The following is a 16,420-nucleotide window of genomic DNA, read 5'->3' on the forward strand; positions in this document are numbered from 1 at the left end:
TGAATTTTTAAAAGGGCTAAAAATAATGACCTACAATACTTTGTTTTGTAAGTTTTAAATGCATTATAAACGGTCTATTTTCTCTTTTCAAAATACATGTCTATATGTGGTAAAGTCTATGTGGGAAGCATATTTCTTACTAAATAAATTATAAAGAACAAATATATGATGAGATGCTCGAGCATTGGAGAAAGGGAGCTATCTAATTGTCATTGGTTGTATATTTTTTACATTCCTTTGGTTGGATGGTCTCCCTTTATTATATATATATATAGAGAGAGAGAGAGAGAGAGAATATGAGAACTAATGTGTGAACCGTGATTTTCATGAATTTTTTATTCTTTTCTCTTGAATCTAACCGTACAGATATTGCCTGGTTTTATAAGAACCCGCTCTGGAATCGTTCGATTTTGATGCTTAATTTTTTTAAGGCTTTAAAATCAATGGCTCATAATCTTCATAAATATTCAAGCATTCAAAAATCGCATTTTTCATCAAAAATACACGATCCAATGGTTGATTCCTAGCAAATTCACCATGCCAAGCATGTCCACATGGTTGGATTTGCAAGAAAAGTGTTGGAAATGCACATATTTTTAGTGACTATATTTATATATAGTTACCTACTACTTTTTTAACCTACTGCCAACCTACCACGGGCGATGGGTGTTTTTTGGTTGTTTTTCACAAAGTTTGTTAGAAAATGATACTTGGATCATATTTTTTGATAAAAAAAATATGGTTTTTTAAGTCTTGAATATTTATGAAAATCTTAGACCATCGATTTTTAAACCTTATAAAAGCCTACCTACATGTCAAAATTGGATGATCCAAGAGTCGATTCCCATAAAATCAAACTTGTAGAACACATCTGTATGGTCAGATTTAAGAAAGATATGAAGGGTATTTTCATGTTTTCCTTAAATCTAACCTTATAGATGAGTTCTACATGCTTTATTTTATAGGATCCCTACTCCAAATTCAAGTTTGAACATGCCAACGGGTGCAGATGTAGGGTTTACTGATTATTGACCTAATAGGATACTGGCTAATTATGAGGTCAGATACATGTTTGAGTGAAAAAGGGTGGTATTGAGTCCGGATCCAACTAGCATGTAAATCGTTAATCAGGTGCATATTTGCATATGATCAAATTTGGATGTCAACACCGAGGTGGTATCCCATGTGGTGAGCAGGGTCCTGTGCCATCGATTCCCTCTGCCACATGGGGCTTAAGAGATATCTGGTAGGGGTCTGCATAACCCCAGCTTGCCTTTCAAAAAAAAAAAAAGATTGGATGTCATATTCAGACTCAGTTATTACTCAAATTCATAATTTGATGCAAAACACCCAGCCCAAGTCCAGATCCTATTGTTATTCGGGTACTATTTTCATTATTGAATCCATCTAAACTATTTGGTTCCAGTCAGATATCTGAACCATTGGCACTCCTGCCATTCAGTCAGCCCAAAAGTTGAACCTTCACTGGTGGCCCCATGGAAGACCCGAACGACTTGATCCTCAAGAAGCCATTGTTCGAGTATGCACGAGGTACGAAAAAAACCTCATTTTGATATTCTTCTATTTTTCGATGAAAATGTGCGTGAGTGTTCAAAATCAAACACTTCCTTCTGTTCCATATGAAACATGGGTCGCTGAAGCTTGAGGGTGACTACCTTCATGGTACAAGTGGCTAAACACCTCAATGGTTCACCATCCATCACATTGTATGACTCCATATAACTGCAATGCTTAGGAACTTTGGGATGGGACATACTAACATTTTGAGTTCTAGAAATATGAGAACTACCACATGGGAATTTCTTACACTTTCTTTGCAAATCGAACCCCCATGGTGAATTTGGTACGAATCAATTGTTGGATCATGTATTTTGGATGAAAAATATAATTTTTGAATGCTTGAATATTTATAAAGATTATGAGCCACTGATTTTAAATCTTTAAAAAATCTTGTTTATGCGTCATAATTAGATGATTCAAAAGCTGGTTATTATAAAAACCAAACATGTAAATTACATCTGGTCGATTAGAATTAAGAGAAAAGAGCAAAAAATCCAAGAAAAACATTTTTTAAACCCTTGAGGTCCCCCCCGCTTCGATCGGTTTCAAACTATGGTCATTCCATGTTTGGTGACAAGCCAGGGTTGCCTCTAGCCAAGAATGCAGAGCCTGTGGGCACGCCTCGCTCAAAGTTGAGAAATGCCAATTCCACACCGCAAGACTGGTTAGGAAAGAGTTACTAACAGCCTATTCAAATAAAATGCATCAGGAGCACACATTATCACTGGTAAGAAGGGCATTCAGGAACAATCCCAATAAACAACATAGATACACAAGGAGGGGCAAGAGACTAAACCCACTCATTTATTCACCAGATGCTAACAATGAAAAGTGCATTGCTTCACAAACTCACACTAGACAAAAGATCAGGCAGGCAGCTTGCATCAGATCTTTCATGCCAGAATATAGAAAAAACAAAAGCAGGATTTATAGATAACAGAACCCCATGATCCAGCACGCAAGCAAACCAGCGGCATTTAGACAAATGTGCAGCACCAAGAACTAACTGGCAAGGTAGCAAAAATGTGGACATCTCCAAACGGGAGCCAACAAGAGCTTCTGAAGGTACCAAGGTCTGGAGAATTTCTGAGATCCATATATATACTGGTTCCCACGTTGTGTAAAGAGTAGAATGTAGGTTGAATCATCAGAATGCACCATCAGGATAGCGACTCATATCGAAATCACTGATAGGCACCCTTAACACCTGGCACTGCAAAGTTGAACTCATCAAATGGTAACCAATAAATGAAATCATAAAGGTGTTGTGAAGAGCAAAGCCTTTGAAAATTAACTGCTAACCTCTCACTCTAAGCAACTGGTATAGGGTTTAAATTTGATGCAGGTTGCATTACCGAGGTGTGTCAACCAAAGCCAAAACCTTCACTAGCTTCATGGATAGCAAGCAGCAGCCGGTCTTGGAGCTGCTCCTTGGAAGAATATTCTGGCAGGTCTAGCTGGTTAAAACTGCATATTTGGACCACAACAGTTGAGAGATTCTTTCAATTGTGTCAGCCCAAACTGATAATTACAAAGGGGAACATGCCCTCAACCATGAGTCCAGCAACTTTGAACAAGTCGCAGGAACGCCAACTTGGTGCACATAAACCCTAGCTGAGTGTCTCAGAAAGCACCAAACCATGTGTGATTATAGAAAAGGAAGCTTCAGTCATATTGACGGATGTTAAAACCAATCAGGCAAAACTATTATCACAACTTTCAAAAAATTCAAATCAATGTTATCATCATTATATACATATATACCAGAGAATACATAGATACAAATCCATGATACTAACCAGGTATGGGCTGAGGGCAATCTTTCTGGAGCACCATATGCCTTGTGAATCTGAAACAGTTGAGGGCCAGAAATGCCTTGCAGAGCTTTAAAACCCTCCAGAGGAACCTAACAATTGAATCAAGTAATGAGATTTTCATAAACAAAGATGTGTGTATATCACAAAAGAACAGGTATCGATTATCACAAAAACATGATAAAAACTTGGTTCACATAAAAAAAAAATGAACAGTATATAACATTACGCTAGTTATGGATGCTAACATTCTGCACCATCACACAGCTTATGTGAATGCATATAGTTCATGTTCTGTTTTACAATTAGTTTATTAGCACTAACCCTTAATTCAAGTAACCCACACCAAGGACTTTCAAAAGCATGTGCTCATAGTCAGAGTCTCACTTGGCAATATTTGCTTTGCTAGATGCTGCCAACCTGTGATCTAGATGCAATGAAGTCGATAGTATACATAGAGCCACTTGAAAACTCCCCCTCTAGAGGATACAATGTTAATAAAATATCATGTTATACATTGTGAGAAATATATATGACCCAATGATATCCGCACCTAAAGAGTTTTTTTTTTAAAGAGAAAATATTATTAGCATAATAAGTTGGGAGTTCAGCACATATCAGGTAGATGGGATGTGATGAGATATCACTCCCCATTACAAACAGAAATTTCAAATCTGAGCAAAGTTAGATTACATAAACAAAACATGCTGACCCTCGGTAGCAGCCAATCCCTACAAGGTGCTGGTCCAACAAGTACCATGTAGCATAGTTCACGTTATCACCCACTTGTCCCATAGCCAATCAATGCTAGAGTCTGGCCATTTGCGGTGGACCCGGTCATTTAGCTCCCGCCTCAATTGGTATAGAATACCATGCAAATCACTGGCCTTACCCTTGAAGATTGTTAGTTTTGGATCATGGATCCGACCCATGGTTGCCAGTTGAGGAAGCGGGAGCGGGAAGCGAGGCACTTTCAAAATTTTAGGAAGCGATGAAGCGTGGGACCACTTAGGAGCGATTCGGGAAGTGTCTCGGAAGCGACCTAGGAAGCGTCTCGGAAGCGAGGGGGAAGCGAAAAAAATAAAAATAAAAAATAAAAAATACAAAAAAATTGAAAAAAGCGAGGGGGGAGTGTGGGGGAAGCGAGGGGGAAGCGTGATGGGAAGCGCGCTTCCCATTAAAGGGAAGCGCGTCCCCCATTAAAGGGAAACGCGTCCCCCATTAAAGGGAAACGCGCTTCCCAAAAAAGGGGGACGCTTCCCCCCACGCTTCGGAAGCGCGAGGTTTCGCGCTTCCGGTAACCCTGACCCGCACCACATTCCAAGGATCCATCTTGGGATGTGTGGGCGGTGGCATGTTTGTAATTTGTTTTTACTTCTTGTGTAATGCCATACTATGTACAACACTTATAAATAATAAGTAAAAGAGGGAAACCCTATTGCCGCCGACCCCTCTCTTCTCTCTCTTCTCTCTTTACCTCATCTCTAACCCTTGCAGGTGGATATTTCTGACATGGTATCAAAGCACAGGCACGGAAATCAATCATCTAGAAGGCCTCTATCTTCCTAAATCAGTTTTTGCTTATTTCCTCCTTTTTCTTAATCCTCTTTCACGTCATTCCAGTTTTTCTTTTTTTGGTTCTTCTCATTCTCAATATTTCTGGTACGCACGTCTTAACATCCTGTTTCAGCCCGAGTTTTTGTTTTTCTCCCCAAAATATTTCTGATTCTTTCCCTTTTTCTGGTTCGCACGTTACTATTCTCGGTGTAACGTGTGTGCTGATATCTTTTTCAGCACACAGCAGCATTGTTGTTTCTCTTTCTCTGTGTAACGTGTGCTGGTATCATTTTCAGCACACAGCAGCATTGTTGTTTTCCTCTTTCTCTGAATAACGTGTGTGCTGATATTATTTTCAGCACACCTCATTGTTGTCTCCTCTTCAATACACTGTTAGAACAGTTTTGGCTTCTCATTCTTCATATAATCCATAGATTCCAAGTTGAACCCTAGTTTTCTTACTCACCTCATGACCCACAAGTTATCTCATGATAACTACTTTGGAAAGATTGTGCCTTTTATTCGCAGTCATGGTCTTTATGGGCATCTAGATGGGCGATCACCCGCCCCACCTACACATATCATGCAAGAAATAACAGGTGAAGATGGGAAGGTGAGTCAACTTCGAACCACCAATCCTGCTTATGACATATGGGTACAACGGGATCAGACATTAGTTGCTTACATAACTTCCACACTTTCTGATCGTGTTTTACAAACTATTTCTAATGATCAATCTGCTGCCGAGTTGTGGAATGGACTAGCTCATTCCTTTTCTCAGGTTTCTGAATCTCGGGCTTTGCAACTCAAGTGGCAATTTCAATCCATGTGAAAAGGAAACAAATCTATTACAGAGTTCATGGGGGATGTTAGGGTTATTACAGATCAATTAGCTGCCATTGGAAGTCCTGTATCAGATAAGGACATGGTACAACAGGTATTAGGTAGCCTTGGACTTGAATATCGCATGTTTTGCACAGCACTCCAGGTTGTCTCAGTTCTTCCATGTTTTGATGATCTTCAATCTAAGCTTTTGCAATATGAGGTCAGTTTAAATCAGGAACACACGTTAGATGATACTCATCCTGTGATGATGGCACATACGCCTATTCAAACAGGAGCCTTATTTACTCCTCCTCGTCCAAATGGAACAACTATAAACAAAGGAGGATTACTACCTACACCAGCTGGAGGAGGCCTTGGCTCAGGCAGTGTACCACGAGGGGGACGTGTTCCTACTTGTTTTCTATGCAACAAACGGGGACATGTTAAAGCAAATTGTTGGTACAATCCTCAGAACCGGAACAAAACAGGGAGGCCAGGGCAGAGGGCAACTCAAACGTTTGCACGCACTCCTCAGGGACAGGTTCTTCCACAGGACGTACAAAATATCCTTATGACTACTTTCAATCAGATGAACTTGCGTCAAAATGATGATGGTATATGGTATATTGATTCAGGGGCAACAGCACATGTTACTTCTGATGCAGGTAAATTTTCTCACTTGACTCCTTACACAGGAAATGGCACTATAGTCATAGGAGATGGATCTCACCACCCCATCTCTCACACTGGAAATGTCTCCCTTTCTTTGCCTGAATCTCAATTGCCCTTGTCAAATGTCTTACTCACACCTGCTATTCAAAAGAATATTCTATTTGTGTCTAAATTAGTTGATGAAACAAATTCTTCCGTTGAATTTACTCCTGTTTATCTTAAGGATCTTCACACCAAGAAGATGCTCGCTAAAGGTGAACGGCGCGGGAACATGTACGTCTTTGAAGAATCTCATGTGCCTTTGAAGACGTCGTCTTCCGTAGCCGTGGCTTCTTCAGCTCCTTCCTTTCCAACATTTTTTAGTCGATCCACAGATCATAGTTCTTCATCTAGAGTCTTGAAACTTAATAAGCCAGACTTATGGCATCTTCGTTTGGGTCATTGTAGTCAAGTTTTTCTTGACAAGTTGTCTGCTAAAGGTCTAATACCCGCAGTCAGTTTAGAGTCAAAATGTCCAAGTTGTCATTTATGCATAAGTCATGTACTTCCTTTTCATAGTATCAATAAAAGAGCAACAAAGCCTTTTGAGATTATATGCTCAGATGTTTGGGGTCCTGCGCCCACTGCCTCTCTTTCTGGATCTCGATACTATGTACTCTTTCTTGATTCTTACACTCGTTTTAGTTGGATTTACTTCATGAAAAACAAACATGAAGTTTTCAAGTTGTTCAAACAGTTTCATGCACTAGTCCAAAACCAATTCAATACCAATGTTGTATATTTCCAGTGCGATGGGGGGAGAATACATATCCCATGATTTTAGTGAATATTTGAAGGAGCATGGCATTACACGTAACATTTCTTGCCCTCATACCCCTCAACAAAATGGAGTAGCTGAGAGAAAACACAGGCATATTGTTGAGACAGCCTTGAGCATGATGCACACTGTGGGTATTCCCTTCTCTCTTTGGACTGAGGCTTTCCATACAGCTGTTTACGTTATCAACAGGTTGCCCATGACCATCCTTGAAGATAATTCTCCATACTTTGTTCTTTATAATTGTCATCCATCATATGAAGAACTACATCCTTTTGGTTGTGTATGTTATGTTCACATTGATCATTCATTGAGAAATAAGTTTCAAGACAGAGTTGTACAGTGCAAGTTTCTTGGGTATGCAGATGACTATAAGGGATACAGGTGTTATGATCCTCATACAGGCAAAATTCGGGTATCTAGAAATGTTGTTTTTGATAATGAAAATTTTGACACTCTGGGTTCGTCTTCCACAGATACACAGGACAGTTATGATCCTTGGCTCAGTGACTCACTTTTATATGACTGGTTGCCTTATGAGGATTCATCTTTATTGACAGACAATGAACCCTATACTTTCGATGTGGAACCGCATATGGAAGACATTCCTCCTACAACAACATCCTCACGTTTTTCTGGTCTTGTTTATTCTCGTAGAGCTCATCCAGTCAATGATGAGACTCCTCTACGACGTTCCACTCGGATTAGACATCCTATAGATCGTTGGGTAAGTTATAACAATTTCTCTTTGGATTTTCAAACATTTCTAACCAGAGTGTCCAAAGAAACAGAACCTTCCTCTTTTCATGATGTTGTACATTCCCGTGCTTGGGTAGAGGCGATGAATGAGGAAATAGAAGCATTGCATGAATGCAATACATGGGAAATTGTACCAAGGCCAGATAATAAGAATGTTGTAGGGTCCAAATGGGTGTACAAGATCAAGCACAAACCGGATGGCAGTGTTGAGCGCTATAAAGCTCGTCTGGTCGCACGAGGCTTCACACAGCAGTATGGGCAGGACTACGATGAAACGTTCAGCCCAGTAGTAAAATTGGGCACCGTCAGGATTATGATTGCATTGGCATTACAACATGGATGGTCACTCAGTCAACTTGATGTTAAAAATGCCTTTTTGCATGGTGAACTAAAGGAAGAAGTTTACATGGAGCAGCCACCTGGTTATAGTATGCATGATTCATCCAATTGGGTATGTAAACTTCGACGCTCTCTTTATGGCTTGAAACAAGCCTCTCGATCTTGGTTTGAGAGTTTTTCCACGGAGATCCAGCATCATGGGTTCACTAAAAGTGTTCTAGATCATTCATTGTTCATATTCAAAAGTGATTCAGCTATTGTTTGGGTGCTTATATATGTTGATGACATCATTATTACCGGGAGTGATGAGGTTCACATATCTTGGGTTAAGTCTATGGATGAAAGACTTGGGTCCCTTGCGATATTTTTTGGGTGTGGAAGTTGATAGTCGACATGAGACTATTACATTGAGCCAACATAAGTACACCATTGATATTTTACTTGCTACAGGGATGGAGAATTGTAAACCAATTAGCACACCTTGCCTTCTAAATCATAAGCTAAGTGCTAAAGAAGGCACTACTTATCATGATCCTACTTTGTATCGTCGAGTTGTAGGGATGTTACAATACTTAACATTCACTAGGCCTCACATAGCATACTCTGTCAATCAGGCTTCACAGTTTATGCATGCTCCTACAGATGTACATATGGAAGGAGTAAAAAGGATCCTTCGGTATTTAAAAGGTACGATTGGAGATGGCTTGATGTACACCAAGGACACAGCTTATATGTCAGGGCATCGACTATTCACCTACACAGATGCGGACTGGGCGGGTGATCCTAACGAGCGCAGATCAGTTTCGGGGTATTGCATTCTTATCAGCAATAATATTGTAACATGGAGTAGCAAGAAGCAAAAGGCAGTGACGCGATCTAGTACTAAAGCAGAATATCGTGCAATGGCAGCAGGAACAACCGATGTTACATGGGTGAGACATCTAATGCAAGAATTACAAGAACCGATCTCGTCCTCTATGCTTCTTTGCGATAATCAGAGTGCTATTAATATTGCCTTCAATCCCATCCTTCATTGTCGCACGAAGCATATCGAGATCGATCAACATTTTGTTAGGCAAAAGGTGGAAGAAAAAGAAATTGAACCTGCATATGTTCGGTCAGATATGCAAGTTGCTAACATCTTTACCAAGGGATTATCCACTCATCAGTTTTGGGCACTCAAAGGCAAGTTGTCAACTTGAGGGAGGTTGTTAGTTTTGGATCATGAATCTGACCCGCACCACATTCCAAGGATCCATCTTGGGATGCGTGGGCGGTGGCATGTTTGTAATTTGTTTTTACTTCTTGTGTAATGTCATACTATGTACAACACTTATAAATAATAAGTAAAAGAGGGAAACCCTATTGCCGCCGACCCCTCTCTTCTCTCTCTTCTCTCTTTACCTCATCTCTAACCCTTGCAGGTGGATATTTCTGACAAAGATACATCGATTCCTTTCAAGACAAATAAGCCACCAAGCTGTCAAGATCCAAACACGCCACACAAATTTTCACCGGTACCCCTTTGAGCTCATGTGTGGGGGAAATCAACACCTCTCTTGGGAAGGAGATGCTGTCCCAAACCATGAGAATGTCACTCCATGCTTGGAGTATCAAGGTGTGAATCAAGATACAATTCCAAAAGAGGTGAGATGTTGACTCTTCCTCACAAAAACAAAGCGAGCATCTGCTAGCAAGATGGAAACTCCGACACTTGAGCCTAGATTCGGTGTTGGCCACATCATTGAGAATCAACCATCCCATAAGAGATCCTCGTAGCGGGAGACCCGCCGCCCACAATGCTTTCCTCGAAAACCAAGAGGGAAGAGGCGAACCAAGATAACAATACATGGTTGATGCCTTAAATTCTCCATCACTTGCAAGTGTCCAACAAATTTCATCCTCCCGTTGCGAGATAGAACAACCTTGTAGCATGGCCATTAGAGCTGTCCACTCACAAAATACCAAATCCGAAGGCTCCCTCGTTAGCACAATATCTCATGCATCCTCCTCACTTGACCAAAAATCGTACACCTTAACATACTTGGCTCTAGCTGCCTCGTATAAACTTGGGAAAGTATCCATAAGCTTTGTGTCCCCACACCAAACATCTTGCCAAAATAATGTCTTTGGTTCGCTTCCCATCTTGACCCGAATAACCGAGTTAAAGTGATCCAAAACCGAGATCCAAGCCTTCCAAATCCTAGATCCTTTCCTTCATTTATGACTTTCGGTCCAACTCCATGACCATCCCACCAAATCATATTTTTCAGAAAAGAGCAATGCAAGAGTACCCTCCTTTTTACAAATCCTCCATAGTCACTTAGTCAAGATGGCAAGGTTGAATCTCCCCAAGTTAAGTATACCCAAACTTCCAACTCGAAGTGGTTGGAAGATAAAAGACCAATTGAAGGGTGCCTTAGATCTCTCGTCTAACGACCCATGCCAAATAAAATTTTAAAACATTGTATTGATGTGCTTTTCAACTTTCTTAGGAATCTTAAAAATGAAGCACCTAGCAAGAAATATTGAATCTAACAAGAATGATTTTACCCGCCTTAGAGAGTAACCGAGAAGCACAAGATTGAAGTTTTCGGCAAATTTTATCCCCTACCACACACTAGTGTGACTCCCCCAAGTGTAGTGGTAGCCTAAGATACTTTATGGGTAAGGACTCCGCATTACAATTAAAAACAACAGAGGCCAACCTTTGAGAATCCCATGTGGGATCATTGAATACCATTATTTAACTTTTTCCCTCATTATTTAAGTCTTTCCTTCATTCATACAAAGGCCGGATATTTTGGAAAAACATTTGATCACCACCCAAAAAGCCCACAAGTTATTTTCCGATGCTTCCCCAAAAACCAACAAGTCATCCGCAAAAGATAACTGATTGAAACTGATTCCGACACTTTGCAACCCTTAAACACTCCCCCCTCCTTCGCATGAGAGATCATCACCGAGAGTGCTTCCATAGCCATAATAAAAAGAAAAGGTGAAAGGGGGTCACCTTGCCGCAAACCCCTCTTTGGCTTAATGAAATCACCCTTTTCTTCGTTAAGGGATACCGCAATCGAAGTTGCAGAAAGGAGCCCATCAATCCAATTATTCCACTTCTCCCCAAATCGCATACATTGCAAATAACTTAGCAAAAATCTCCAATATAAAGAATCAAAGGCTTTCTTGAAGTCAATTTTTAAGACAAAAGATTTCGTACCTTGAAGCTTGATGAAGTGAATTATCTTATGTGTCATGACACACGCATCATGAAGTCGTCGACCGGGAATGAATGCACTTTGTGAATCTGAAATTACGCTCCTGATAACACCCTTGATTATTGTCGCCAAATTATTTGAAACGAGTTTAAAAGTGCCCACCAGAGAAAGAGAGGCCTAAACCTTCCACTGTCTTTAGCTTAAGGGTCCTTAGGGATAAGGACAAGTGCCAATTTGGCCAAGACACCTGAGATTTTGGCATTGAGGAGAAAGTCTTTCAACATTTGTAGATCGGCCTTAACAAAGTCCCAAGTATGTTTGAAGAATTCAATTGGAAACTCGTTAATACCCAGGGTCTTACCATTAGGAAGAGACCATATAGCATTCTTTATTTCCTCCATGGTGAATGCGCAAGTGAGGCCCCTCCTTTCCTCTTCGCTTATGGATTTAAAGGCCACGTTAGAAATGTCATATTCCCTGACCACTACCTTGGAAAACCATGATTTGAAGAACTCGGTGGCATTAGGCAAGATATGAGGACCCTCTATATTAGTCCCATCAATCATCAAAGATGAAATGCAATTCACCCTTAGATCTTTGCTTCCACCGTATACATTCGCGCACCCTCCACTCCCTAACACGGTTAACAAGGTTTTGCCTTTCAGTTTTCAAACTTGACGCCTCTTTTATATCCCTTGATTCCTCCTCCCAGTGTTGAAGGATCTTCAATTGGGCCTCCCATTGCTCAAGCTCCTTAAACTTTTCTGAGCCTATTGATTTGATCCATTCAATAAGCTTGCTACGCACATAACCAAGTTTTACATTGATCCTTTGGGCTGCCCATCAACTCTCGCAAGGGGCCGAATTCCACCATTCACCTACAAGATTCAAGAAGTCTGACTCCCTCAAGCACCAAGTCTCCATACGAAAACTCTTATTTCGGTATTGACCCCCGCACCCCAAGATAACCAAATAGTGGAGTGGTCCAACACTGAGATTGGGTCCGACACCGCCCACATGTCATGGAGTCTATGTAGCATGCTAGAAGAGAAAAAATCTATCAAGTTTTCTCATCATCGTCAGCGCCCTCTTGTTCGACCACGTGAACCAGGATCCTTGCATGGGAAGGTTCGATAATTGTGCCATATCCAAAAATGTAGCAAACCTTCTCATGTTACTAGTGTATATTGTTCTCGATTTGAGTCCTCCAAGCGAAGGATGGAGTTAAAATCTCCACCAATGTACCAATTTGTTGTCATCGAGGATTTCAAGTCCTCTTTAATTTTTTTTATTCTTTTCAAAAATCCTTTTTAAGGACACTTGTGAAAGGTCCATAAACCGTGCTAAGGAGGAACAACATGTATGCATTATCAAGAGAGAATGAGACCGATATAGAGAAGCTTCCAATATGGGCAATGGTTCCTTCCAAGCCATCAAAATACCCCAAGACCGCCCAATTGACGGGCGGGTCGCGTAAGAGAAACCTCTCCACAAGTTATCTATGAAAGATCTATCCAGTTCCGATATTTTCGTTTCTTGGATGCAAACAATATCCGATTTTTTGTAGCAATCATGCTCGATTAATAGTGTTTTTTTTCTCGCCCACACAGCCCACGGGCATTCCACATCATTATCTTAATAAAAAATGCATTATATGTACCCTTCCACCCCAAAGAACATGCCTAATCCTAGGTCGTGAGTGTTCCGGTCTTAGTCCTCACCCGCCTTGCTGTCCTCATGTATATTAAAATCAACGAACAAGAAGAAGGCGCCAATTTCAGCTTAATGGCATCAAGAATCTCTTTGAGAGTGCGCTCGTCATCGAAGCACTCTCGTTGATCCACTACAATCGGCTAGCTGGGAGGCGGTGAGTCCACAACGCAGCCAAGATTGGTTGTGTGGATCGATGCAACTACCGGAGTGATATCTAGATCCAAACTGTTTATTGGTGTTGGGTCCATGCGCTAGAGCAATCCAAGGTCGACCCACAGATCCGATTCCAATATAACATCTGGTTTTGGATTTGGATCAGAAGAATGTGGTTCAACATCAGGTCCACACATCCAAAGAGTGGGCCAGCCCGGTACCTAATGGACCCGAGCCTAAAATCATGGCCCAAAACTGTCCCACTAGAGCAATCCAAGGTCGACCCACAGATCCGATTCCAATATAACATCTGGTTTTGGATTTGGATCAGAAGAATGTGGTTAAACATCAGGTCCACACATCCAAAGAGTGGGCCAGCCCGGTACCTAATGGACCCGAGCCTAAAATCATGGCCCAAAACTGTCACATGGCTGGCCGAGCCGGGTCGGCTTGGCCCATCGGGCTGCCGGGCCGGTTGCCCATCCCTAGGTGACACTTTGTACTTGGCCAGGTATGAGGGTGTTGCATTTTTCTTGTCTCTACGCCGGGATAGACAAGATCGGTATTGGATCCAACCATCCTCTTGTTGTGCACCGTATGATCCTGTTCGAGGGCCTGTGAACATATGAGGATTACAGGAATCTCTGTCATACCCGCATCTCAGACATGCTGTAGAGCGCAACCCGATGAGAGTTGAGCAGCCCTGACACCACCAACCTTGAATCACAGGGCAGAGTGTTTGAGCCAATTTCATTAGTCGGAGCGCAGTTGCCTCATCCATCGCTTCATTCCGATGTTGTGGGTATGTGTTATCAATGCCCATCTTTGCAAAGAGGTTCTGCACATCCTCCCATTTGAGCCCACCAGCCTGAACACAGCAAACCAAGGCTGGTACCCAAGTGTTCCTGAATTCTACAGGGTTCAAAGATGGGATGATGTTCCAAAGGTCGGATATGGCTAGTAGATTGATGTCCCTGGTTTGACGCTAGTGAAGTTCCCCCACCCTCTTTTTGATCACCCTCATGTCCTCTCCTTGGAAGAGCCACATCTGCAGCCTGTGACCTCTCGCCTTCATCTGCCACACCAACCTCACACCCTCCTCCCTGACGAGGATAGCATATTTATGATTGCTTTCCACCTTGGGTTTTAACGTTGTTTTGACCACATCTGTGTAGGTTTTGCTTTCCTGAACTTCATTTCCATGATCATGCGCAGTCCTGATCGTGAGCCGTGATGATCCCTCGATCCAGAGGTACACGTCGAACCCAATTGTGTGCATCATAGAGCTTTTCACCATGCTGCCGGCAAGCTCCAGGCTGATTGCCGAGCTCCTGCAGGCTGACTGTTAAAATATATATATACATTCTCTTTATTGTATACCCAAAAACCTGATAGGGGTATTTTGGTAATTTCCTGGTTTATTTTATTTTTTAGGTTTTCTTTTATTTCTTTTTTTCTTCCTTTTTCTTTTCCTTTTTCTTTTCTTTTTCCTTTTTATTTTTATATGTAATAAGGACCACATGGGGGCCCACCCATCTAGTCGTTGGGGCTCCCAACGACTAGAAGGGAACCCCATATGGTCCCCTCTCTCCTTTTTCCTCTATAAAAAGAGGGTGCTCCCTCTTGTAATGTATGGCTTTTGAAGCCTTGTTGTTCTCTTCTTGAATAATATTTTCTTTGCCTTTTAGGCACTTTACCCTTTAGTGGGCTATTTGCGCACGTTACGTGTGTGTGTTCTTGGCTCTTCGCTTGCCTCCTTTGAAGAATTCTTTGCATCATTCGTGCTTCCGCTTTTTTCATTACATGGTATCAGAGCCATTGGTTTTTTATTAATCTTGGAAGATCTTTTGGAGCTCTTCATATTTTTCTCCTCATCAGTGGAGCACAAATCAAGAGTTGAGCTCTCCTTCAAACTTAATGGCGCAAACTATCTTATGTTGGCATCGACTATGAAAAATCATCTAAAAGGTAAGAAGTTGTGGGGTTTTGTGATGGGCACCACTCTTGAACCCTCTTTAAAGCTCACCAAAATTAAAGGAGGTATTGAGAAAGCTCTAGATGGGGAAGACCGCATTAAGGTCATTAATGAGCACCAATCCAAAGTAGATTGAAAAAGTAACCATGCCAAAATTTTGGCATGGTTCATAAACAGTGTTGATATTAAAAATTGTGCCAACATTGCGAAATTTAGGAGAGCCAATGAAGCATAGTTCTTCCTTAAGGGTATGTATATACCCAAAAAGAGACAATTTTTTTGTTAAGAAAAAATTAGGTCTATTAGACAAGCAGATATGAGTGTCCGTGATTATTTTAGTGCTTTAACTCCTCTTTGGGATGAGCTCGCTCTTCTTGAGCCCAAGTGGGTGGCTCCGGAAGATATTGAGTTAAGAAGAGAACAAATTGAAAAAGAACATTTCTTTCAATTTCTTCATAGGCTTAGACTAGAATTTGAACAAGTTAGAGCATCTCTTCTTCATATAAGTAAAGCCTTACCTATTGAAGATGCTTTTACAGAAGTATGTCAAGCGAAAAGTCGTCTTAGCATAAGTCTTAAGAATGATGAAATTTTGGTCATTACTAGGCCGGGAACAAATGTAAAAGCATATAGACCTTCTCATTTTTCAAAAAAATAATGGGTATAGAAAGGGAGTGATTTGTCACTATTGTAATGAATTGGGCATATTAAGCCGGTTTGTCCAAAACTCAAAAGAAAGGTGGTCGCGGTTGGAGAAAATTCTTCAAAGAAGAAAGAAGAAAATGTCAATGGAGGAGATATCAAAGAAACTCTTAATCATATTTCCGAAGTCCTCCAACATCTTCTCAAGACTTCTTCAACATCAACTTCAGGAGCCGCCATAGCTTATTCATCATCACCTCCAGGTATGTAGATACTAGACTCTGGTGCTTCTTTTCACATGACATCTCATAAAAACTCTCTTTCTAATGTTTTTTCTGAACCCATATCTTCTTAT

General features: G+C 41.1%; 1 protein-coding gene across 2 annotated transcripts in view; it reads right to left on the reverse strand.

Moving 5' to 3' along the window:
* Window positions 1-2,362: 2,362 nt before the first annotated feature.
* Window positions 2,363-16,420, reverse strand: part of LOC149818402 (E3 ubiquitin-protein ligase UPL1-like) — a 51,717-nt gene continuing 37,659 nt past the window's right edge. The window contains exons 14-16 of one of the 2 annotated variants that reach the window (XM_089984818.1): window positions 3,381-3,487; window positions 2,884-3,048; window positions 2,363-2,794 (exon numbers count right to left, since the gene is read on the reverse strand). In XM_089984818.1, the coding sequence (XP_089840944.1) occupies window positions 2,946-3,048; window positions 3,381-3,487 (210 nt within the window). In that variant the 3' untranslated portion in view covers window positions 2,363-2,794; window positions 2,884-2,945. The remainder of the gene's footprint in view (window positions 2,795-2,883; window positions 3,049-3,380; window positions 3,488-16,420) is intronic. The other variant, XM_089984819.1, reaches the window with a different exon arrangement.

The sequence above is a fragment of the Nuphar pumila genome, chromosome 13, assembly GCF_984573655.1.
Source record: "Nuphar pumila chromosome 13, dmNupPumi1.hap1.1, whole genome shotgun sequence".
Classification (NCBI taxonomy): Eukaryota; Viridiplantae; Streptophyta; class Magnoliopsida; order Nymphaeales; family Nymphaeaceae; genus Nuphar; species Nuphar pumila.